The sequence below is a fragment of the Punica granatum genome, chromosome 5 (assembly GCF_007655135.1).
Source record: "Punica granatum isolate Tunisia-2019 chromosome 5, ASM765513v2, whole genome shotgun sequence".
NCBI classification, from domain to species: Eukaryota; Viridiplantae; Streptophyta; class Magnoliopsida; order Myrtales; family Lythraceae; genus Punica; species Punica granatum.
In genome coordinates this window covers 2,112,603-2,135,721 of record NC_045131.1, presented here as the reverse complement: position 1 = coordinate 2,135,721, position 23,119 = coordinate 2,112,603, and the positions used below count along the sequence as shown (strand labels likewise).

The following is a 23,119-nucleotide window of genomic DNA, read 5'->3' as shown; positions in this document are numbered from 1 at the left end:
CAATAATATGATGGGGACACCATGCCAGGGCGAATATCGACTCTTTGATCATACTTGAGGGCCCAAGAACTGATTTGAGCTTCATAATTAGCAATCCCTACAAACTGGACGAACCGGAGATCGTACTAAGTATGGACTCCATTTATGGATTTATTGGAATGAAGGAAAACGAAGGCCAAAGTTATCTCGCAGGTATTCTGCGGAACCTCGAGGGATGATCCGGCTACATGGTAAAAGAGAAATCCAGTTTAACCAGGGGGAATGTAGATAGTCATGGAATCAGGAAGATAATGATAGAGATTTATCGAACCCAATCAAACTAGGGAACTGACTCATGTCTGACAAGCTTTCACCTTACATGAGTTGGGAGGAATGTCAAAGGATGGACCTCGGATTTGAATTCATCCCTTGAAGGACACTGAAGTTTGATGGCTCCACAGTGTCGACGAAACCTCTAATCGAGACCTCAGGCACCTGCATCTTCTCTCCAAGCAATTCATGGTCCAGGAAGATGACAACAACGGTGATGTCATCATGGAAGAAACGGCGGATCCCTTTCTCGACCTTCTTAAGATCTGCATATCTCATCTCCCTCTTTCTCGCCGCTTCGGCTAGTGCTGCCTTTAACAGTCTTCTTGCGATTCCCTAGCGCATATATACAAGGGAGGAAAACAAGGATGTGAGCTCTACAAGCATGGACGGACACAGATATCAGAGGGATAGCATGGACGGACATAGATATCAGAGGGATAGCATACAGCACGGGGGTTATTATGCACAATCTCAACAGCTCGCTGATTCGAGAGGTGTTCCCAAAGCCCATCAGAGGCAAATATGATGAATTTATCTTGGGATCTCAACACCCTCGAATATACTGATGGTTCTGCTGTAAGCACAGGCCGGCGGATAGGCTCGGGAAGGTGAAACCGTGGAAATGAAGGATCCAGTGAGAACTCAGGCTTCTTCAAGTATGCGTCCCCTATGGATCTTGATACCTAGTTTTGAAGGTAAATGGAAAAGAGGTATCAATGCTTGTAATAAACAGAACACAAATCATTTGCTAATCAAGGACGTATGCATAAGTTCAATGATTAAAGTATATTGCGTGATTGATCCAAATCAAATAACATTGCATGACACTGCTGCAAATGATGTTTAAAATATAAAAAGATGCTACTAAAAGAAAGTGGGAGACGTGTTAGCTCTTTTCTAAGGAGTCCATTTGAGAGAGGATTCCTCACTGATTTCATGTAAGTACTATGGACATGCTTCTTCATGCCTATAGCTTCATGGTTTTACTTCAAGCCGCCTAATTTTGATAGAAAAGATTTGAGATTACTGTTCTTAGGATTTAGCATGGTAGTTTCACTCACACTTATCATAAATCAGCAAATAATTAGAAGACAGGGTTCTTGGAGCTTTTTAGCATGAAGAAAGGGTCGAGTACAAGCAGTTGGCAGGTGCATCAGTAGGGTCAAACTTGAGAATGCTCATACTTGTAATAATTATCCATCAAAGTACAAGCATAAAGCCATAAGCCTCCAACTTCTACGGCTACACTGAGCCACACGTGCTGCTATGATCACTGCACTCCCAACGCCCAGTCCAGAATTGGTTGGAAATATAATTATGAATGACCAGGTCATACGAGAGTTCACAATAGCACTCTTCTACTAATGAGCAATTCATTTTACACAACAAAAAGGGAGCATCATCAGGTTCCGAAATCCATAAGCTCACAATCCAACACCTTTCTTTTGCTGAAAGTCAGCAGACCTTCACCATTAGAAATTACCATGACCATGTTTAACAAACAAAAGTCTTTTAATATACAAAGACTTATTCCAATGCTTCCACCACATTCTTCCATCACTGCTTATCCTGAAAAGCTAAACCTGAAAGAGAGTTTTTTTTTTTTTTTAAATAATTCTAACAAGCCTAATGATCTGAGCAATCTTACCTTTGAACATATGTCAAAAGAAAGATCGCCAGAGCACAAGGAAGAAGATGGAGGATGGTATCCGTGATGATGATAGCTGTTTTGAAACCCAAAATTAGGTACCAGGGAGAGGTAATGCAATAAGAACCAGGAGACTAAAATGGAAATGTCTTCGGCTTTTTCTATAGCCATGCCTATTTACCAAAGCATTCAAAGCTGATAGATTTCAAGTAACAAAACAATAAATTTCAGTAAGATAGAGGGATTAATTACATTCCAATGCATCCAAAGATAGAGCAGGCATCTCAAAATTCATTCCAATTGTGGGGAAAAGAAGTTGACCAAAAATAGAAGCTTTCTTATGACCCATGATCAATACCGGTCTAAATCTATTCCGATCTAGCTACTTGAACAATTAGGCAAACAGGTTTTCATCAGAGCATCTGTATTCCTAATTGAAAAGGCTTCCTAATTGCTCAAACCAAAACATCCAATTTTAAAAAAAAAAAAAATCAAAGGTAAACTCTCAAGGAAGGTTTGTATGTAATGAAAGCAAACCTGAATGATTCCTTTGATACGCCATACTCCATGTTTCATGAATACTATATGCGAGTCATCAGGATGCAAGGACCTAAGTTCTTGTCTGACGTCCTCCATACTAGCATTATGGTCTCTTGTCAATTGCTCTGCCACTACCTTATTCGACTTACCCAAAGAACCTATTACAGCTCGGGAGTCACCCAAGTTTGCAACATATAATGTTCCCCTCCAGATAACACCAGCAAGACAGCATGATCCAATTGCTGCAATCATTGGTTTTATTCCATATGTCCGACGAACTAGCTTAAGAAATCCTTCTTCGGTGGCAGAGAAAGCACTTCTAAGTATGTCTTCGGATATGGTTCCATGCTCATGAGCATGTTCTGCAAAACAGTAAATGGGACAGAACGTCAACGATTAACAATAAACACAGTGTGAAAACACGGAGACGGAGAGAGTTGCAACAGCCGACAAGAAGGGTGCGAAAGAAAGAGCAGGAAAACGACTTCCCCGGTCGTCACCAATTTTGCCATTGTAATAATCTCCACATCCTTCCTTCCTTCCGGAGCAAGAACATTAATTTTACAATCTAAAGTCTTTCCATTACAGAGTTACAAAATCTAAAAAACCATGGCAGTGAAAATGAAAATCTCCCAATTTCAAGATGAGAATCTATCGCCTAACTAACTCCATTTGTAGCCAAAGCAATTCACTACTCTCCGGGTATCACCGACCAGACAGGGTCAGAGGATACTACTCAACTTTGACCTGAAGAAGAGAGGAGACTTATTCACTCAACATCACAATAAAGAGTAAGCTGCGGACTTTAGATAGCCAGGAACGAGGGAATGACAGAGGAGAGGAGAGGAGAGGAGACTCACTCATAAGGTGGAGAAAGAGATGGTCGCAGATGAAGCGGGAAGCCTCGGGGCCACCGTGTCCATCATAGACACCGACGAAAGTGGCGTCACAGCCGGTCTCGACCTGGCTCTGATCCTCGAGCACCTCATTAGCCTGGACCACCGCGAAGGAGAACTCGCCGTAGGAGTGCTTCTCCAGGTCCCGCCACCAGATGAGGGAGTCACCGAGCGCGGAACCGGGGAGGTCGTCGTCGTCGTCCCCGCCATCATCCTTGCTCATACGGACATATCTCCTGACCGGACTCCAGCACGCCCACGCTATCCTTGCCAACCACCTCAACATCCCTCATTTGCGGCGAGAACAGGAACTTGGTGGCAGCAATTCGAGCAGGATGACAAATCCCACACGACGAAACAAAGAGAGCGGGGAATGAAGCAGAGAAGTGAAAGTTGGAAACTTCCGGGTTCGGAGAGTGTACGACGACGACGGAGACTGACGACGGCTAGAACTGATGGATCGCCGCTGTAGAGAGAGAACAAAATCCCGAGCTTCCAGAGGGAGGCGAGGGGGAAGGGGGAGAGATAGAGAGGGAGCGAACCGCTCTGACTTTCAGTGGAGAGGGGGGGGGGGGAGGGAGGAGAGAGAGAGAGAGAGAGAGAGTAGTGTTGCTGCCGAGGGGCGAGAGCGAGAGAGAGCAGAGAGAGAAATGGACAAGGGGAAAAAGAAGAAAAGAAAAGTTGACGAAGCGCGTGAGTTGAGTTGATGCTCACTTTTCGGGTGGGTAAGAGCGATGTGGGGGAGAGTAAGGACAGGATTAGCGTTGGCTTGGGAGTTAGGAGCTAGAAGGATTATCCTCAAACCGGACTTCGAGCTAATTGCTAATCAGCTCTCGACCGTGGATAGTATTGGTTCGACACATGTATCGAGAGGACAATGTATATATGGATTGACTTGTTAATTATGCACTTTCGTAATTTTTAGAATCTCTTAGTCATTGCTCATCTGGGCTCGACTTTCTATTGTTTGGTGATGCTATAGGGATCATCATATCTCTACTTTGTATTTCGTGATTTCTTTTAATGCAATTGGGCCTCAGCCCTGCAATTCACCCAGAAAAAAAACAGATAAAGAAATTACTAGAATGCCATTTTTAGCAGATGAGACGAGACAGCCGGAGATCTGGGGCGGGCCGCGTTTTATTGCAGAGGAACACTGGAACTGCCCAAAATCCCAAAAAAAAAAAAAAACCAATTTTTCCACTTTTTATTTTATTTATTCAGGGTGATTATTCGATCCCTTTCAACATTTCTTGTGTTATATATGTTGTCATGACTCATATTAACGTTTTTTTTTTAATGAATGTCATATTAACGTTTTATATGATATAAATCTCACTGCGAATAGTTGATTCAAACGACTTGCATACGTAATAACCCATTCTTTAAATAGATCAGATAAACTCAAGGAATAGATCAGATCAAAAGGCCAGTTTCTTGTGCTTTAGACTCTATTTTTGGCCAAATGAATGACCAGTACGGGGCATACCATAATAGGAAAACGACAATCACTCGGACTCTCGTACGATCAAAATTTATATCCTTCGATTATTGTAGGTTCCATCGCTTGTGTCGTAATAATTTAACAGGTTGTCGGATTGAACCTGAATCACGTCCTATTGACTTTGCGCTATTGAAAGGGACGTGAAAGGTTTTCTCACCGGCCCCCTCTTCCATTGTTATGTCTGAGATGAGAGAAGATGAGGAACCACATATGCATTTTTTATTTTGTATATAACCATAGGAAATTAAGTAAGACCATGCAAACGCACAGTTAGATCACAAAAGTCAGAACTTTCACCCAGTTGACTTTGATATAATTGATTCCCTTTGCTCATGTAAATAAGTGTAGTTCCAATTCAATCGCCATTTTTCTTTTTTTCTATTTTGAATAGCTCAATCATCAATTTGATCAAGAGTCAACCAAGCCCAAGAAAATGTATCACTAGGACTTTCATGTTTTACTTGGAGTAAAATCACAAACATTGTGACATCGCTTTACGTATCATTCGACTTTTGGTACGTGAATCAGGGGATTTTCTTCGAGTTGCGTGACTCGGGGACTTGTTACATAGATAGAACTAACACATACATTCGGTATATGTAATTAAATTAAGTTCGGACCGTAAATTTTCAGAATTTTTTCATGAGTAAATTAATGGGACGGGAACACATAGATCGGTATAGCTTGTGGGAGAGCATAGTAATGTTGCTTTCCGAGGCTAGTGGCCAAACACATGGGACATGTGAAAAGGCGACCTTCCATTTTCAGCTCACCAACATAACCTTTTTTTTTTTTTTTCAAATTAAGTCCCGATTAATTATGTTGAATCGGGTCGGCCCACTAAAGAATAGAGTTCTCCCAACGTAAATTTTCAGCATTCACAAGCACTCGAACTCAAAATCTTACTTAAGCGGAACAAACGTCGAACCGCTTGAACCAACCCACTTTAATTACATAAACTGTTTTATCCGTCTCACAACACATCACCCCCCTCAACTTTAAATGCCACCCAAATGTTAAGGTTTTTTTTCCCAAAAAAGAAAAAGAATTGTACATGTACATGTACGGTCGACCACTTACGACGACGTATATATATGCAGATCGATACCCACTTACATGTCCATTTATTGATAGCATTGTGGTATTGTATATTCAGACGACCCGAGAAGTACCAAGATGAAGAGACATTGTATATATGTTAAGTTTGAATTTATCATCCATTATTCCTTCCTGCATGCTTACAAGTTTTGCAACTAGCTAGTCCGCTCTCCGATAAATAAATACCATAGACCTGGCTCGACTGGATTAGTCGAGACCGAATTCGACTTTTTTATACCATGGTTCACACCGAAAAAATAAATACGATAAACAAAACCTTTAACAAATAAAATTAATTAAAAAAGAAGGGCGATTAAAACTTAATTCCAATTTACAAGTGCTTTTGATTGGTTACACAACCGAATCATTTATCAAACGCTTGTGTCGATGGTAATGCTTCTCCATGAACACTCTTGAAGCTCCCTCCACAGTCTTCCTCCATGTCTACATACACAAATCATCACTATAATTAGTAATAAATAAATAAATAAATAAAAACTAAATAAAGGTTTTCATTGTTAAATAAATTAAAAAAAAAAACATTATTGTTCCAGTTCTGGACCCCCACATGTTGTGTCTAAGAGCAATATGCGTACCTTCTCAATGGTTCCTAAGAGGGACCTGTTCCTCAGTTCCCTCGCCCTGAGCTGGGTAAATGACCTCCCGATCCCGAGCCGCCGGAGCAGTACCGACTTCCTTGTCCTCGCTGCCACGGGCAGGAGTGACCGCCTTTCCACCAAGCTATTACAGTTAGTCGGGCTCTCGCAGGACTCGCCTGCCTCAATGGGGCCCACTCGCTGCCGGGAGCTCCTCTTTCGGCGCTTGGTGGCCCTGATCACCAGCTCCAGCTTCCGGTCCTCCTCGTCGTCGGAGTCGGAGAACTTGCGCAGCAGCTCGTCAGAGCACTTCTTGTTCACGTGCTGGACGTTCATTGAGCCATCTGAATTTTGGTCGGCAGATCCCATTGTCAGATGCAGTAAGGAAAGAACTAAACAGAGAGATAGAGAGAGAGAGGAGGAGAGAAGAATTGGTGGGAGAGAGATATCGTCGGGGAGGGAAGGTGATGGTGTTTGGATTAATATGGGGGGCGGGGGGTGGGGTGGGGATGATTATGCTGCGGGGGAAGGAATGGACCGTTGGGGTTGGGGACTGCTTTGGAATTATTGTTTATTTGAATAATGAAATTGATTGATTGATTGATGGCGGAAAAAATATAGCCGTTGAGGAAGCAGAGCTTATGTCTATATTACTATTATTAGATTAAGCAAGCATATATATGTATGTAATGTATGTATGTATGTATGTATATGCATGCATGTATATGTACGAATCTAATTACAAAAGGATGCATGTGATTTAGTGCAGAGCAATTTAGATCACCGAAATAATAATAACGTTCGCACGCAAAGCAACTTTTGCCATTTTCCCTAGGCGCCCTTTCTGACACAATGCAGGCGCGGGCAAAAGGCCTAATCTTTGGGTTGGGTCAGTTGGACATAGATCGGGTCTCAGTCCGTGCTAAGTCTTTTTAGACCGATGAAAATCGGGGACTAAAGCCCAAGCCAAATAAAAATTGAATATATATATATATATATATATAGAGAGAGAGAGAGAGAGAGAGAGAGAGAGAGAGGTTCTAACGTTATCGCTAAATAATTAACTTATTTAGTACTTCACCTCTTGAAGATGGACATGTATTTTCATACTACATGTTACGAAAAAGAAAGAAAATACCATATAATAATTATAATAGATTAAATGTTTGTATCATGTTTTATAGATCGAACCCATTACAAAGGGGCGTGCATATTTGATATCCCAAAACAAAAGAAATTCTCACTTAAATTATTAAAGAATTACCAATCTGACTTGGTTCAAACGAGTCGGTATTTGTTATTCTTAAAAAAGGTTTTCGATTTGAGCATCGTGAATGAAAAAAAATTCCACATTGGAGAGCTTTACTGATCTGATTCGAACCAGATTAATACGGGCTATTTAAGTTTTCGGATAATAAAATGCGCACTAAAAAAAAGGGGGCAAAGAACGCAGCTAGCTCTATAGTATTAAGATATAGATTGTTTGTTTAGAATCTTTGACCAAAAGGGGATGTAGCTCAAACGGTAGAGCGCTCGCTTTGCATGCGAGAGGTACGGGGTTCGATACCCCGCATCTCCAACAATGATGATGTTTAATATTTTTTTTTGTAGTCCAAATTTTCAATTGAGTATCGATGCACTTGTTTTTTAACTCATATATACAAGCTCACATTGATGGATGGAGAAATTCATCATACCATAATTTTCCTCTTTGATCCTAAAGGAAAGAACTGCTCGAGGTATAGTCCATCGTTATTAGTATCTATTATGCTATTAAATGAAGTACAATTCATATCAGGTGACCTCATATTTTATATTTTACGTTGTACTCCACTTTTATATTTTGGTATAAAAGGAATAATATATTTTAAGATGAAAGGATAAATTTATCCGATAATATTTAGCGACACAAATTAATTAAAAGTAGATCATATCATGTAATATCTCTTTTTTTCTCAATAATGAAAATAAGATTCCACCATTTTCTCGTGGAAAAAAAATAATAATTATGAAAGTGCACCATAAGTCGTCTTTCCATTGATCTCCTTTCAGGAATCCAAAATAACAAAAATTAGTAAATTCTCTTTTCTTTTTCTTGAAACTAATTTGTTTTTGTGATCGATAGTTTCCCAACTACTACTCTTCTTTTGAAAATTGAAAGTAAAAAAAAAGTGCATTTATTTTATCGGAAATATATTATCGAGAGAAAATGCATATTTCAATGAGCTGCTTTGACGTAAATGCCCCTAACAGTAACGGCCGCTCTGGTCGTCTCCCCGTCTTCTTCCTCCCGTCCGTCTTTCTCTCCCCATCTCCAGTCCCGTCCCGTTCTGTCCTGTCCTGCCCATAAACACTATCTTTCTATGCTCGCACCTTCTCACAGTTCACACAAACTGCATCTCCTCGTTCATTCCCGACAATGGCGACGGTGCAAGGCTTGCTTTCTCCGACGGCCTCTCTCGTCTGTCACTGCTCCCCGTCGGCGTCTCCCCCGCAATCGCCATCGAATTTCGTCCCTTTTATCAGCTCCCCGGCGCTCGGTGGGAAGATTTTCGGCTGCCGGAGACTCATGAGGAGGCGTTCGCCTGTGGCCATGGTCCAGCAGGCTGTGCAGGGAGCTCCGGCGACCTACGCCAAGGAGATGGAGCGGCTCTCCGCCAAGGAATCTCTCCTTCTAGCTGTGAGTTCGTAATGGTTCTGCATCTGATTTACTTATCTTATCGGAAAGATCTTAAATTCGCGTAATCAAGCATCGAAATTTAGCTCATTGACTGAGTTTAGAGCTTGGACTGTCGCCAGTTTAGGTAATTTTACGTCATTTAGTCAACGAGCAGTTGTGTTGCTTCACGAGCTCAATTCGTTAGCCAGCTGGTGTGACTGATGATCCATGTAGTCTATCATTATCATTCTTTAATTTGCTTACTTTTTCTATGTAGATGAAGCATTGGATTGGGTATGCCCTTTTGGCTCTGTATTGTTATCTCCCCCTTTTCGCAGTAATTTGGTCTTTAGGAATCATTGACTTTTGATGCTTAGCGAAAATTTCGAAGACTCTTAGCTTGTTGTGTCATGAGATTACTTTAAGTATCATTCGGAATCTCTGTTACATACTCAGTTCTTCCAGGAGCCTGTAGAGGTAGTATGGCATGCCGTAGTTGTCTCATTTGTGTGATATCCAGCTAAGAGAACTGGCATTGTTTTCGTCCTGCAGCTCTTTTACCAGTCCTTTTCCAACCATATGCTGTAACTTTATGTGCCTTAAGCGGCCTTCTAGCTTGAATCTATTACATGGGGTTATTTCAACTCATTCGATCTGTAATTTCAGTTCAAAGACTCTGGAGGATTTGAGGCATTAGTCACTGGGAAGACTACGGATGTGCAGCGGATTGACGTGAATGAGAGGATTATTGGCCTTGAGAGGCTTAGTCCGGCCCCAAGACCAACGACGTAGGTGCTTTCTTGAAATTAACTTCAATTTGCAAATGTTTCTTGTCAGATGTTTACTAGTTTGTTCAGGCAATCAGGTCCCCCTTTTTGGAAGGCCGATGGAACTTTGAATGGTTTGGCTTTGGAAGCCCCGGACTTCTCGCTGCAAGATTGATTTTAGCGTGAGCACTGTCACTCTTCCATCCTGATCTTTCTATTGTCATATGTAGTTAGTGTATAGGCTTTTGAACGTGGAATTAACTAAGTAGCAACTAATTGTCGAATTGTAATTTTTTGAATTGCAGGAGGTTTCCCACAACCTTGGCTAACTTAACAAAAATGGATGTCTTGATCAAAGATGGGTATGCTAATATCACAGCTAACATCAAGCTATTGAACTCGGTAATATGTAATTTTCATGTTCATAATATTTGCACATGTCTGTTCAATCAAATTGATAAAATCTAAGCACTCATTGATTACTTTTTGTGAATATTCCATAGCATGATAAAGCGCTGGTGATCAGTTTTTATCACTCTCGAGTTACAAGACAATTCATATTTCCTCAACGTAGGCAGCTTTTTCTAAATTTGCTCTTTTGGCCAAATAAACGTGACAATGTTACATATTAGAATGCTATACAGATTTTACTTCTGAGTGAAATCTCAGTATAAGCCTTTCGTTGTTTGCTTTGTACTTATATGTTGCATGTCTCATGTTGGACATGGACCTTGATACTGGAGGCATGACTAGATAGTGTTTTTATTACTTGATACAGATAGAAAACAAATTAAGTTTGTTAACCAAGTTATCGGTGGAGGGGCCAATGCGCATGAAGGAAGAGTATGTTGAAGGAACTTTTGAGACACCCACAGTTATAGAAGAAACAGTTCCAGACCAGCTAAAAGGTGCCCTGGGCCAGGCAGCTAGCTCGGTGCAGCAACTTCCTCTTCCTATCAGAGATGCCATTAGCAGTGGGTTGAAAATTCCCCTAAGTAAGCAGATAGAATTCACATTCAATAAAATCAATCTCTCACGGATGCTTCTGCTGCGGCTTAAGATTCTTACAGTGCGTTTGGTTTCAGAGTTAAAGTAACTTTGATTTTGATTGTGGAAAAGGACAAATGAGATGTTATTATAAATTTGACTTGGGAAACGTGTGTTTTTGTTGTGTAGTGTGTTGAGTTAAAGTTAAAGTTAAAATTTTTGTGATTTTAACTGAAAAAACAAACGGGCCTTTATCATTCCTTGAACGATCTGATAGAGTTGACTATGATATATATGAGAGTCTAAAGTCTTTCAGCATCGTCGTTTTTTTTTTTCCTCCCTTTATATTCTCATCCTTTCTTATCCCGTTCTTTTTGTGTCATGCCTTCAGCCGGGACTTTCCAGAGGCTTTTCATGATCTCTTATCTTGATGAAGAGATAATGGTAAGTTTCCCATCTTCACAAGTATCTTAAAATTGTAGCGGGAATGAACCTGAATTGTTCTCTTTCTGACAAAGTGCTTGCTTATTGAGAAAATTTACCGGAGATCAGTTTTCTAGGTCTAAGTATCAGTTTGAGCAAACATGACAGGCTGAATGCTTCATGACTATAATAAGGTTTAGAGACATGGCAAGATCCATTTTGTGATGATTGAGAAAAATGGATGCAGGCGGCTTCATTTATTTAATTGATTTGTTGCAGATTATAAGGAGCACAGATGGAGTAGCAGAGGTTCTAACAAGGTTGGATGTGCCCCCAACCATGGTAGATTCCATGTCAGAGTACGAGAGCTAGAACTTGTAATCCATACATACAAATAATAAAGAAATTTTTCGACTCGTAATTCTAATAAAGATGTTCACGGCACACTTTTTTCTTTTCTCTCAGCTGAATCAACAAGTCTATTACGAAGTTCTTTTTTGCCTCTACCTGATAATTTCTTCTCAACTGTCCTCTGGCATCACTGCAAACTTTCTGCTCCTATATTTCATACTGTAAATTTCATACAATCTACTGTATGCTTCACTTTTATTAAAAAAAAAAAAAACTAAAAAGGAGCGTTCTTGAATCTGATCCTCAAGGATTATGAAAGCATTAGTCTGGGAATGAGCCTATGATATGTGGCATAAACATATTATGGTCATAGGTTCACTCATATATGATATCTTAATATCTTTCATTCTGCAATGTTTAATGGTCTTGATTAACTTTAGTTTGTGCCCTTAGACCTTGGCTTCTGACCTTTGTGGTTTTTTTTTATTTTTCCCCTTGCCATTAGTCTCCTTAGACTTTGGGAAAATTGGCATATCATATGCCACCAACTTTGTGGTCCTCTTGTTCTAAAGCTATCCGGTTTACCCTCGATATGAGGGACTAGGTTCTGTTTTGTTTTTCGTTTCAGCTTCCTGGTATGCCATACTTGAGATTACTGTAACAATTCAATAGAAGTTTTCCTTTATGAGACTCGAATATTTATTTTCCTAGGCTACATTAGCATCTTCAATTGAAAAGCATGCCTGCCAGTAATCGAGGATCGCAACCCTCTTATTGAATATCGGTTTTTTTGTTATAATGGGCAGCTAGTGCCTTGATCGTATCCTACGTGCCGACCAAGAATATTATACTTACCATTTGTGAGGAATCAAAAGTTGACTTTGGAGCCTCTTAGTTAACTATATTAATCTTAAATTCCCTATCAATATTTCTTGTGCGCCTGTATATGAATGTTAGAATAATTATATTCTTGGTCACATTATAGTATCTCTAATGTTGTATCATTGTTTAATGATGCGATTGCACCTACTAATTCCCCTATCCTCCTCCTTGGACGACCGCCACATGTAAACTATATACTACATAGGACATGAAACCGGCGGCACCCCTTCGAACTCTTATCGATAAGCCCCTAGCTAGCTGTGATTGAAGATATCACGGACAAAACGTTGTCATATCTTCCCGTTTAGACCCATACTTATGGTGAAGCTTGTTCTGGATTAGTCTTTTATCGATCTTAACAGCACCACAAAGGCTGCAGCTACAGATAGGTATCTATGTATGTAAGTATAGTGTGTGCTTGGAACAAATTACATGAGATTCCAGTTTCCTGCCGAATTTGAAGTGTATATCCATGTAAAGTAGTGGTCTCGTGAAAAAGGAACCATGCCGTGTATTTAATATATATATATATATATATATAAATGTTTTATTAAATGTTATATATCTGATTGTTTAATCTCTGTTGCGATTTTTTTTTTGTAAGTGTCTGTTGCGAATTTTAATATTGCACGAATGCTTTTCTCAAGAATATTAATGATCATATCAATTGAAACGAAATCAATCCTTCTACCAGACAAATATTTTAGATTACAAGGAAAAACTCACGAATCAATCAGTTGTAGGTAGTTCTATCAATTAGTCGGCGTCATAATTCGGGATGGGATAGACAAGCGACGACATCATTCGAGAGCCTAACATACGTACAAGCATCCACTAATTGAAAAACCAAGGAAAAAAAATTATAATCATTGAGCTACAAGTTAGTTGAGGTCATCAACATGATTTTCGCGGCCGCACGCACATACATATATAAATTTGTATCGAATGTAGAGAACGCATTTTGCCTCACAATTCAAAAGTGTTCATAGTACTTTGGGAGGAAGAGGATGAAGTAGAAGCAGTCTGATCCCCAGTACTCAACAGTACCGGGAACTCCACAAGCGCTTGAACGTACCCATCCAAATGTTCGAAACCATTCAAGAAGCTTCCCGAGCTGTCCGCATTCCATATCCCGAGCTCTTCCCTCTTCACAACCATACCTCTGGACTCCGATGAGGACTGCAGCTGGCCCGGGTCTTCATACTTGTCATGAAAGATCATCGAGCCTTTCCTGCAGACCATTCTCGACTTCTTGATCCGTCGAAGTGACTTCTGATCATTGCCGGCGGGCTTTCCCGTGAGTCGCTGGACGAGCTCCCTGAAGTTGTCCACGTCGGTCTTGATGATCTCGGGGGCAAATATGTGGATTATTCGAATCTTAGGCTTGGTTTTCGATATGGAGTGGGAGTCCTTGCGCATGCTGAGGGCTGAGGGACTTGAGGGATTTGCCATTGGCTTAAAGATGATAATAATACTTACTGGTTAATGGATAAATATATCTGAGAGAGGGGAGAGGGAGAGGGAGAGGGAGAGGGAGAAGAGTTGGTGGATTTGTTTTGGAAGAGAAACGGGGAAGAGTGTGGTTTTATACAAAAGATGATGAGGAAATGGAGAAGATAATTTTTTTAATGGGCAAATTGGTTCAAAAAAAATAAACAAGAAATAAGCTGTCCATGAGAGAGGGGGTAAGATTGGGGTGGATATTTTTTTAGTTTGATTAATAAAATAAAAAGTTGATTTAAAAAAAAAGATTAATTAATAAATTCCCACAAAACCGTCTAAAAATATTTTCACTATAAGATATCAAAAGGTCTAACCACCACAACTCTTTTTGTGGGCAACATGGTCTGCTGATAATAGGATAGACCCTATTTTATATGTAATCCAGCAAATATTATGCAACAGTTTCGCGTTTATAAAAAATTCTCGACGCAATATCAGCAATTTCTGTCGACGGCGACCGACCTTCATATCGTCGAGTTGTATATAAGTGCCCGAATAAATTAAGAAAGTTCTGTCAAAAATGTTGTCTGTTCAGTCTTGTTCATTTGATATGTAAGTGGATGTAGTTTATGCCAATAAATGGTAGTGGAGAACATGATCGGAGGTCGTACGGGGAATTGCATGACAGATTGTTTATGTCCTTTTGAGAAATTAGCTAAGGCCAATTAAAGCCACTTGGAAATGCTACGCATGTCGTTGTTCTTTCATGCCTTCCCAAATCAAATCTACTCATTTAAAAATATTTTATTTATCTTTAACTAATGTACTGCCGGCCTTGCAGCGGCGTCATATGTATCATCAACATGGGAGCTTCTTTCCTTATTAATCCAAGCCCAGCAGAGACTCTCTTTCCTCTCTCCTCCTCTCCCCATCTCCCCGAACCAAAGGATCATACTACCGGCACAATCAATCGTATCAACTGTCTGCACAACTGACCTTTTGTGGCTACGCTCCTTTTTTTTGGGTGGTTTGTACAGGTTTCGGCTCCTCGATAACATTCGCTGGTTTGTACCGATCAAGGAAGCTATCGCTGGTTTAAACTCGATTAAATGAACATTGCTAATTTAATTTGAATATTTAGGGATTGGACTGCTCAAGTTTTTGGTTGTTTGATTTGTTCTAGAGGTGTGATCTGTAGAAGGTTCTTGCGCCGGACACCGGTCCAAGACTCCTCTCGATTCTGCTTACTCGTGAAGCAAGCTCTATATGGATTGTTCTATGCTCTGCTTCATGGTCTTCACTGGGGTCCATATAGAATTTAGTCGCAATATGTTGAGAACAAACTACGACATTTGGAATGATCTCTACAATTATACTTATTATTACTTGATATGCTTCGATCACTTTATTATGACTTGATGTACTTCAATCACTTGTATCTCCCTTTGTAGAGATTTAGGTGGGCCTGCTATTTTTCCCCTCGTATTCATTTTTGTCATCAACTAAACATTGAAAAAAAGAAATTCCTAGATCAGCACATTGTCTAATGAAATTCTTCTTAGTATTTTATTTGTAGACAGATCACGAATCCTTGTTCGTCAAGCCCAATTCGCTTGGATTTACAGAACGGGCCAATGGGCTAATAAGCAGATAAAGGCAAGGAGTAGGCCGAACGCGAGAACCGAGAACTCAAATTCTCTTGGTTCAACATCGAGAGAGGATTAATGTTGCTGCACTGGATTCCTTTGTCGAAATGGAAATAACAATTTCATCGTTAGGAAATTGCATGGGAATGTAACCAATAACCAGAATGAATCCCATCTCATGCAGAGCAAAGCTTTGTGAAATTTTTTTTGGTAGTACAACAATGAATCAGGTCAATAGAATCACCATCGCCCAAACAAACATATATGAAGCAGAGCTCGGAACGGGTCAAAAATCAGACGACTTTAACTTAGGCAAAATTAACCAAAAAAAAAAAAAGAGACGGACCTATGAACCACCCGAAGCAAAGTCCTGCGGATGATCTCAAAGCCTGTTCCGATACCAGAATACTCCCTTGCTCTGGGCGCCCTCGTCGGGCTCCACGTAGATACATTCCTTAGCCTCTCTCCACATGGCCTTGTAGAAGGGAGTCCCGTCGAACTGGTAGTATTCCCCTAAGATCGGTTTTATGGCCTTGGTGGCCTCCATCGCGTGGTAATGCGGCATCGTTGAGAAGAGGTGGTGGGCCACATGTGTGTCGGTTATGTGGTGGAACACATGGTTCAGGATGCCGTAGTCACGGTCCACAGTCGCTAGCGCCCCCCGAAGCCAGTCCCACTCGGACGAGTCATAGTGGGGCAGTGAAGGGTGGGTGTGCTGCAGGTAGGTGATCATCACGAGGAAGCTGTTCACAACCAGTAAAGGTCCTCCATAGACGCATAAAACCCAGGCTAGACCCCTCAGGGCCACTAGGCGGTATAGCCCATAGCATGCTGCGAGGATGCCTGCATCGGAGACAAAGATCTGCAGGCGCTCACGGTCTGTGTAGATGGGCCCATAGGGATCATAGTGGCAGGCGAATCGATTGTACGGCCTGCCTGAGACGTTGAACATCAAGTAGAGGGGCCAGCCGAGAGTGAGGGTGATGGTCAGGGTGAGGATTCGGCCCAGGGGGTTGTTGAGGTACTCGGAGTACCATCGCATATGGGACTTCTGCTTTGGGACGAAGACCTCATCCCTTTCAAGGGACCCAGTGTTGGAGTGGTGCCGGCGGTGGCTGTACTTCCAAGAGAAGTAGGGCACAAGGAGGCACGAGTGGAGGACTAGGCCGACCAAGTCGTCCAGCCACTGGTAGTCACTGAATGCATGGTGGCCACACTCGTGGGCTATGACCCAGACGCCAGTGAGAACGGAGCCCTGCACAGCCCAGTAGAGTGGCCAGGCAAGGTAGGAGTAGGGGGAGGGAAGGAGGTGGAAGTAGGTGGTGGCAATGTAGTAGAGGATGGATGCGATGGTGAGGTCATATACGACATAGGAGAAGGAGCGGAGGACAGATCTTTGGAAACAATGGGGTGGGATGGCTTTCTTGATCTGCCCAACCGTGAACGGAGGCTTTGAGTAGGGGACTCGCTGCACAGCATCTGATCCAGACTTCTTAGAAGAAGGGGGAACAGACATCCTGCCTCCGGCACCCATCGTTCCGAGATCTGCAGATGATGTAACGAATCAAAGAATGAGTACGAGCACGGAAAGTGAACTTAAAACATAGATAAGCACTAATCGGAGGTAAGTTCATCTGATGGACAAAAAGGAAAACATGGGAACACATTTAGCAGCTGTGTACACACACTTGATCCTACTCGTAAGTGCAACTGCAGAATGATGCGTATTCAATTCAATAGAAAGCTTCTGAATCACTAGAGCATGTTATTGTGTGGAAGCAGTGATTCCCAAAGGGCAAATACGAGGCGCATCTTGCAGGCAATAGAACACTACAAGCATCTGACCGCGGAGTCTCTTTTTCTGCTGTCTGTGAATTGCCCACATTCTAATTTAAAGAGGTATAAATCCACAATAAGATAGATCGGTATCACCATACTCCAGCACTTCACTACCTAGAGTATGTCCTGAGCAGTCCTTCACCTTTCTGCAGCAACGAAGAATAGCGAGAAAACAATTTCGGCACTATGAATTAAGATTCCATGGCACGACAGATCTAGACTTGAGTTGGCTCTTTTGGACACAGGGCATACTTTTGCATAGAAGAAGTTTTAAGGTACGGACCTTAGCCTAATGGCCTTTTCCCCCCTTATTATGCAGTGCCTTCCTCCAGGCAGGTTAAAGGGAGAATAGGGTAAAAATTCAGGACCACCTGCTATGGAAACGGGAAACTGAGACTGGGGCCAAAAGGCCACAAGGAAAAGGGGACCTTCTGCAGGCCCATTTGATTTTTTTCATTTTTTACTTTTTCTGTAAGTGAAATAGGAATAAATTCTGCAGGCCCTATTGGTTACAGAGCAAGAAAAGCATCATTTTCACTCAGCTCGACAGGCCACCACTCCTTTATAACAGCCATAAGTCAGGAAGATACTGTCCACAATTTGTGCGCACAACACGACCACCTAAGTGTTCCACTTGTTGTCCCATATATTAATACCATATGACGTTTGAAACATTCAATTTTGGACTGAACTGTTCAAGTGCAACTCGCTGCGGCTCCATTAGCAACAAGTACTCCATCTTAAATGATGTTTAAATGTGATATAAGGATATGACCTAAGCACCCAGAGTATGTGGAGGCGGCCCCGCAACAATGAATCCATTCCATTTCTCCAACTAAACCACGTCCCTTTCCTTTATTACGAAAAGAAAGAAGGAAGCTTCCGCTTCCTCTCGCTGTTTGCACTTTCCAGCCCAGGAAAGAGACAAGGACACCGACTCACCAGTTTCTTAGGCATGAGATATACGCGCCAACCTATGATTGTCGCTTTCAAAATGTGACTCACGATAGTAATAATATCAAGCGGAAATCTCGTGCAAATACACTTGAATGTATCACACCCAATAAAAATAAAGTAAAAATTTGACTCACAATAAATACACAGATTTTCATTAATAAATATTTTAATTGACTCTTACTCATTCAAAGTGAATAAGTAATACCCACTAAATATTTCGAAATCTCATTTGAGAACCTAATATAGCAAAGCCCAACCTAAACTATAGGCAATAATCAAGTTAACTTAGCGGAGCAGGACCTACCACATCATGTAATTAACTACCGCACAATTAATTAATAAAGCGCATCTCCCCCGATTAATTTGTCTCGTGTTTTAGGGTTTTTGTTTTTATAGGTAGGATTTTTTTAGCTTATTACAATCTATTCCATAGTAAACCACAAGTGGTTCAGGTAATATTCTTCTAAGTTAAAATATACTAAGAATCAAAGGAGGGAATAGCATACTAACGCACGCTCTCACATGTTGACCAAGATATCGTAACTTTAATACTTAATGGGACGATTCGTTCCGTTATTAATTATTTAGAATTTATTTTTCGTTGTACTAGACTTTAAACCTCCTTTATAATCGAAAAAATATACTAAGATTTTCCTGCCCAAATAAAAAAAATTAAGACTTACCATTAATTAGCTGTTTTAATTTCCAAATATATAGTATCGTGAATCACAAGAGTAAATGAAACCCCCCTAAACTTCACATTTGATCAAATATATATATGTACATACACATATATAGATATATAAATTACGGTGACATTCTTATTTTTATGCCCAAATCACAAGAAATTCTTAGATTATTTTATCTTGCCGTGGCATGTGAAGCACCAGTGAGATTGACTAAATAAATTACGATATAACATACTACGATTTCACTAACTATAAAAATTATAATCTAGTTCATACAATATTCACTATATGATCATGAACAATGAACTGTTAAATTTCTCGTAATTGACATGTTACGTTGACCTATTTTTTCGCTGAACATTTAACATGCGCCCTTGAAAATAAATAGCCACATTAAGTTAAGAACAGTGATTTTGACCAAACTCATGAGGCCGCCATCCTTTTAGCACGAGTGAAGATGTTCATTCCTTCCTTATCGGAGAAGGCATGTACTTAGCAAAGGAATGAACAATATTATATCAATATATGCTATATATTGGGAAAATATCTAAGGTGGCGTGGACCATGTCAGACGATAGAAAGACAAAAGCCCTGCCGGAAAGTATGGCAATGAAGTGACCACTGAATCCGACTTTTCACATTTCAAAAATAATAAAGGTAATTTAATATTCGTCCCGCATAGGAAGAAAAGAACAAGCTTTAATTTAGAAAAACATAACCACCCGACAATTTCGATAAATTAATCGCAATAATTAATCAATTAAAAATCGGATAAACATAGCAGCAGGATCCAAATCAGAGGTCCCCGAACCCCGACAGGGAAAATAAATAAAGAACGGAATCGGTATAAGCTGAATAGAATAAGCACGTCGCTTTTCGAATTTTACAATCCGAAGGGAGAGGTATCCCTGATAGTGTCGCAGCAGAGCCGCGCCTGCAGCGATCAGATTCAACTGTGCGGTGTAGCGAACACAAGGATTCGCATTCTATTCAATCTCAGTCGCGGATCACGGCCTTGAAAGATCATAAATTGTCATGATATGGGCAATCGTATAAAATGGAACAGGGAATCTGAAAGAGGTGGCATCGGAATCTCATTTCTCGGATTCGAGCTACGTCGAACCAGAAATGGCCGAAGAACGACAGATGAGAGCTGCATTGTATTGAAAATCTGTGCAGGATGCAGAAACTTCGTACAGAGACGTCGTCTCTGAGAGGTATTCAGCCAAGCAGAAGAAGGAAATGAACCGTAGCGGGCGAAAAACGAGAAATCGGAGCTCGTTCGTAAGAAACAGGGCCTGGATGAGCCCGTTCATGAACAGACACCCTATGTTGGCATTAAATATGAGCGTGTAGGATCGCAAACAACGCGCACTGTGCAGATCTAAGCTAATCTACGCCATTGAAGCATCGCCCGAGCTCAAAAGCAATCACATTCAGACAATGCGAGGCACGACAATCGGACGCTCAAATGCAGAGACAGTGATATCGGAGAGAATCGCATTCGCGAGGGTAAGAGCTGGTTTACCTGACGATTCGCTCTTCCCCTAGGCCGACGAGGAGCTCCCCTCTCTCTCTCTATCTGGTTCTCTCCCTCTCTCTCTCTCTCTCTCTCTCTCTCTCTTCAGAGTGGCCGCTCTGTGATGCCGGCCCTTCGTAATGAGCTCCAAGCTTGGCGTATTTATGGTTAAAGCTTCCCTCCCTCGAACTCGTGGCGGGCCCCGCGCCAGGGTGCCACTTGTCAAATTGGACTGCGGTCTGATGACGTGTCGAGCAGCGGTTGGATGGTGGACCGGGCGCCTGATCTCTGGTGACCAATCAACGCCGATTTCGGTGTTTAATGCTCACAAATCTGGACCGTCCGTTTGGTTAGGGGCTCTAATCTCTTGGCGAGCCACTTGATCCAGGGGAGGAGCACCACGTGACATTCGTCGTGCAGTGACCGAATTACCCTCCGAATGTTTCTCGAATTACAGATACTACTACTACGACTACAAGAGTCAACCAACCTGTGGAAACGGTCCAGATAGGATGTCTGTCAGCCTTGCAAAAAATTTAAATAATCGATTTCCGAAAATAGAAGATATAAAATTCTCGAGTCTATTGATACGACCCCGATAATATATTTATTTTAAGATAAATTCCCTGGCCTAATTAGTGCTTTTCTCGTCTAATTATATCCATATTTAGTTTATCAGAGTGCATGTCGGGAAAAAGAACTCCATTTTGTTTGTCCACTATTTTGTTGAAATGTTGCGAGAATCATATGATTCATTGCTTTCATTTGTCAGAGTAAAGCATGTATTCACTCCTGAAATTTTATTTGGATCAAACGTGTTTGTCGAATAACACGTTCTTCTTGAACACTTATCTAACATTATACGTTGATCACATGGTAAAGATAAAAAGTAAGTTGGTTGAGTTACGCGTTTGAATTAGTTGCATGCTCAAAACAATTTAAATTGAGGAAAACAATCTAAAATATTTTCGAAAGCCCGTATTTTATTACATTTGAGATTTATGAGACTGGTTGGGGGTGCAATACTAATTTTGGTTTAGTCAAATCTTTGAATATTACGTAAACCGTAATTTTTTTTTCAAAATCATCTAGGAAAGATTTCAGTGTTGTCATTTTTTTTTGAAATAAAATATTATTTATATATTTATTGATTGGACCGGAGACGGCATTATCAGAGTACACTTCACATGTAAGAATATTCCTTAATGCACGCGTATGTTTCTTTCTGTACACTAGTAGGCAAATTGATTCCGCAACTAGCTAGCAGATATTTTTGGGAGGTACTAAATAAATAATATGAATTTAATTTTGTTGTAATAAAATTATGAGAAAAGTCAACATATAATCTTAACATTCCACACCATTTTTTCTAATATAAAATAGGTCCATGCGTTTAGTTAAAAAAAATAAAATTATAAACGAACATAAAAAATTTCACTAATGATAATCGAATTTAAAATATTTTATACTCCGTTTGATTTCACAGTTAAAATCACAAAAATTTTAATTTTAATTTTAACTCAACACACTATACAACAAAAATATACATTTTCCAAGTTAAAAATTTTAACTTGAACTTTAACTCAACACACTATATAGGTGGTGTTTGGTTTCATAGTAGGATTTTAGAATTGTGATTTTGATTTTGATTTTGAGTGGTATAAATGGGGTCCACCCTTTGACTTTGTAAGAGTTATGTTGTTTTGTTGTGGAAAAAAAGTAATATAAATGGGACCCACTCTTTGATTTTGTATGAGTTATTTTGTTTTGTAGTGGGTAGAATTAAGTTAGAATTGTGATTCTAAAATATAACTCTGAAACCAAACAGAGCCATAATCATTTGTCCTTTTCCACGATCAAAATTAAAGTTACTTTAACTCTGAAACCAAATACACCATTAATTTATAAGTGAATAAAGTGTTTCACTTCACGGGTCATTTCTCTTCTTTGGGGTCATTTTCAAACTTCAATAGCTTTCCTCTTTCAGTTGCTCCACTGGTGGCACCGGCCGTACGAGGACCATGACAACCGATTTCAAAAAAAAATAATAATAATAGCGAAGAACAACATGAGTGGGATTAGTTGACTAACGTTAATGATATCAAAAGATATTTCCTCGGATTTGTTCTTGTGAAACGGTCAGAATCAAAATTACCCATAGAAAATGTTTGAGAATAGTAACGAATTAAAATACGATTTAATTTTGAGGGTAAGAAATTAAAATTACACTGAGAGTTTTGACGATAAAAAATGGAGAGTTGGTGGACTTCTACAGTACAATTAAGGTAACGAATTAATATTTAGTTTAATTGGTCGTTCAACTTAGCCGCTGGCGGCCCCCGATTAACGCGCAAAGCCAGTCA

General features: G+C 40.4%; 5 protein-coding genes and 1 non-coding gene across 8 annotated transcripts; 2 read left to right on the top strand and 4 right to left on the bottom strand.

Annotated features, from left to right (window-relative positions):
* Positions 1-120: 120 nt before the first annotated feature.
* On the bottom strand, positions 121-3,986 carry LOC116207824 (probable protein phosphatase 2C 43). Of its 2 annotated transcripts, none has more exons than XM_031540916.1 (4): positions 3,361-3,986; positions 2,498-2,862; positions 735-995; positions 121-645 (listed from the first exon to the last, which is right to left on the bottom strand). In XM_031540916.1, the coding sequence occupies exons 1-4, from the start codon at positions 3,680-3,682 to the stop codon at positions 376-378; spliced, it is 1,218 nt and encodes a 405-aa protein (XP_031396776.1). In that variant the 5' UTR covers positions 3,683-3,986; the 3' UTR covers positions 121-375. The 2 variants fall into 2 exon arrangements, with proteins under 2 accessions (XP_031396776.1, XP_031396777.1); XM_031540917.1 differs by having other exon boundaries at positions 759-995; positions 3,361-3,985.
* Positions 3,987-6,094: 2,108 nt separating this feature from the next.
* On the bottom strand, positions 6,095-7,077 carry LOC116207826. The gene is made up of 2 exons (XM_031540919.1): positions 6,595-7,077; positions 6,095-6,442 (listed from the first exon to the last, which is right to left on the bottom strand). Exons 1-2 carry the CDS (start codon positions 6,961-6,963, stop codon positions 6,350-6,352), a joined length of 462 nt encoding a protein of 153 aa, XP_031396779.1. The 5' UTR covers positions 6,964-7,077; the 3' UTR covers positions 6,095-6,349.
* Positions 7,078-8,100: 1,023 nt separating this feature from the next.
* TRNAA-UGC lies at positions 8,101-8,173 on the top strand. Its single transcript has one exon. It is a non-coding gene; the product is annotated as a tRNA-Ala (tRNA).
* A 727-nt stretch (positions 8,174-8,900) lies between these two features.
* Positions 8,901-11,921, top strand: LOC116206705 (probable plastid-lipid-associated protein 13, chloroplastic). The gene is made up of 7 exons (XM_031539502.1): positions 8,901-9,274; positions 9,920-10,041; positions 10,119-10,202; positions 10,326-10,422; positions 10,799-11,015; positions 11,399-11,451; positions 11,710-11,921. The coding sequence occupies exons 1-7, from the start codon at positions 9,014-9,016 to the stop codon at positions 11,800-11,802; spliced, it is 927 nt and encodes a 308-aa protein (XP_031395362.1). The 5' UTR covers positions 8,901-9,013; the 3' UTR covers positions 11,803-11,921.
* A 1,620-nt stretch (positions 11,922-13,541) lies between these two features.
* Positions 13,542-14,238, bottom strand: LOC116208731 (VQ motif-containing protein 25-like). The gene has a single exon (XM_031542282.1). It carries the CDS (start codon positions 14,113-14,115, stop codon positions 13,630-13,632), a length of 486 nt encoding a protein of 161 aa, XP_031398142.1. The 5' UTR covers positions 14,116-14,238; the 3' UTR covers positions 13,542-13,629.
* Positions 14,239-15,877: 1,639 nt separating this feature from the next.
* Positions 15,878-20,921, bottom strand: LOC116208050 (delta(12)-fatty-acid desaturase FAD2). Of its 2 annotated transcripts, none has more exons than XM_031541254.1 (2): positions 20,766-20,921; positions 15,878-17,297 (listed from the first exon to the last, which is right to left on the bottom strand). In XM_031541254.1, the coding sequence occupies exon 2, from the start codon at positions 17,284-17,286 to the stop codon at positions 16,135-16,137; it is 1,152 nt and encodes a 383-aa protein (XP_031397114.1). In that variant the 5' UTR covers positions 17,287-17,297; positions 20,766-20,921; the 3' UTR covers positions 15,878-16,134. The 2 variants fall into 2 exon arrangements, with proteins under 2 accessions (XP_031397114.1, XP_031397115.1); XM_031541255.1 differs by lacking the exon at positions 20,766-20,921 and adding an exon at positions 17,706-19,276.
* Positions 20,922-23,119: the final 2,198 nt, after the last annotated feature.

Excerpts from the sequence above, each read along its gene's own strand:
- LOC116207824 (XM_031540916.1), bottom strand. The coding sequence starts at position 3,682 with ATGTTGAGGTGGTTGGCAAGGATAGCGTGGGCGTGCTGGAGTCCGGTC. Across the intron at positions 2,863-3,360 it reads TCTCTTTCTCCACCTTATGA|AACATGCTCATGAGCATGGA; the intron begins GTGAGTCTCCTC and ends ACTGTTTTGCAG. Across the intron at positions 646-734 it reads GCTATCCCTCTGATATCTAT|GGAATCGCAAGAAGACTGTT; the intron begins GTCCGTCCATGC and ends TATATGCGCTAG.
- LOC116207826 (XM_031540919.1), bottom strand. The coding sequence starts at position 6,963 with ATGGGATCTGCCGACCAAAATTCAGATGGCTCAATGAACGTCCAGCAC. Across the intron at positions 6,443-6,594 it reads TCTTAGGAACCATTGAGAAG|ACATGGAGGAAGACTGTGGA; the intron begins GTACGCATATTG and ends TTGTGTATGTAG.
- LOC116206705 (XM_031539502.1), top strand. The coding sequence starts at position 9,014 with ATGGCGACGGTGCAAGGCTTGCTTTCTCCGACGGCCTCTCTCGTCTGT. Across the intron at positions 9,275-9,919 it reads AGGAATCTCTCCTTCTAGCT|TTCAAAGACTCTGGAGGATT; the intron begins GTGAGTTCGTAA and ends CTGTAATTTCAG. Across the intron at positions 11,016-11,398 it reads TGGGTTGAAAATTCCCCTAA|CCGGGACTTTCCAGAGGCTT; the intron begins GTAAGCAGATAG and ends TCATGCCTTCAG.
- LOC116208731 (XM_031542282.1), bottom strand. The coding sequence starts at position 14,115 with ATGGCAAATCCCTCAAGTCCCTCAGCCCTCAGCATGCGCAAGGACTCC.
- LOC116208050 (XM_031541254.1), bottom strand. The coding sequence starts at position 17,286 with ATGGGTGCCGGAGGCAGGATGTCTGTTCCCCCTTCTTCTAAGAAGTCT.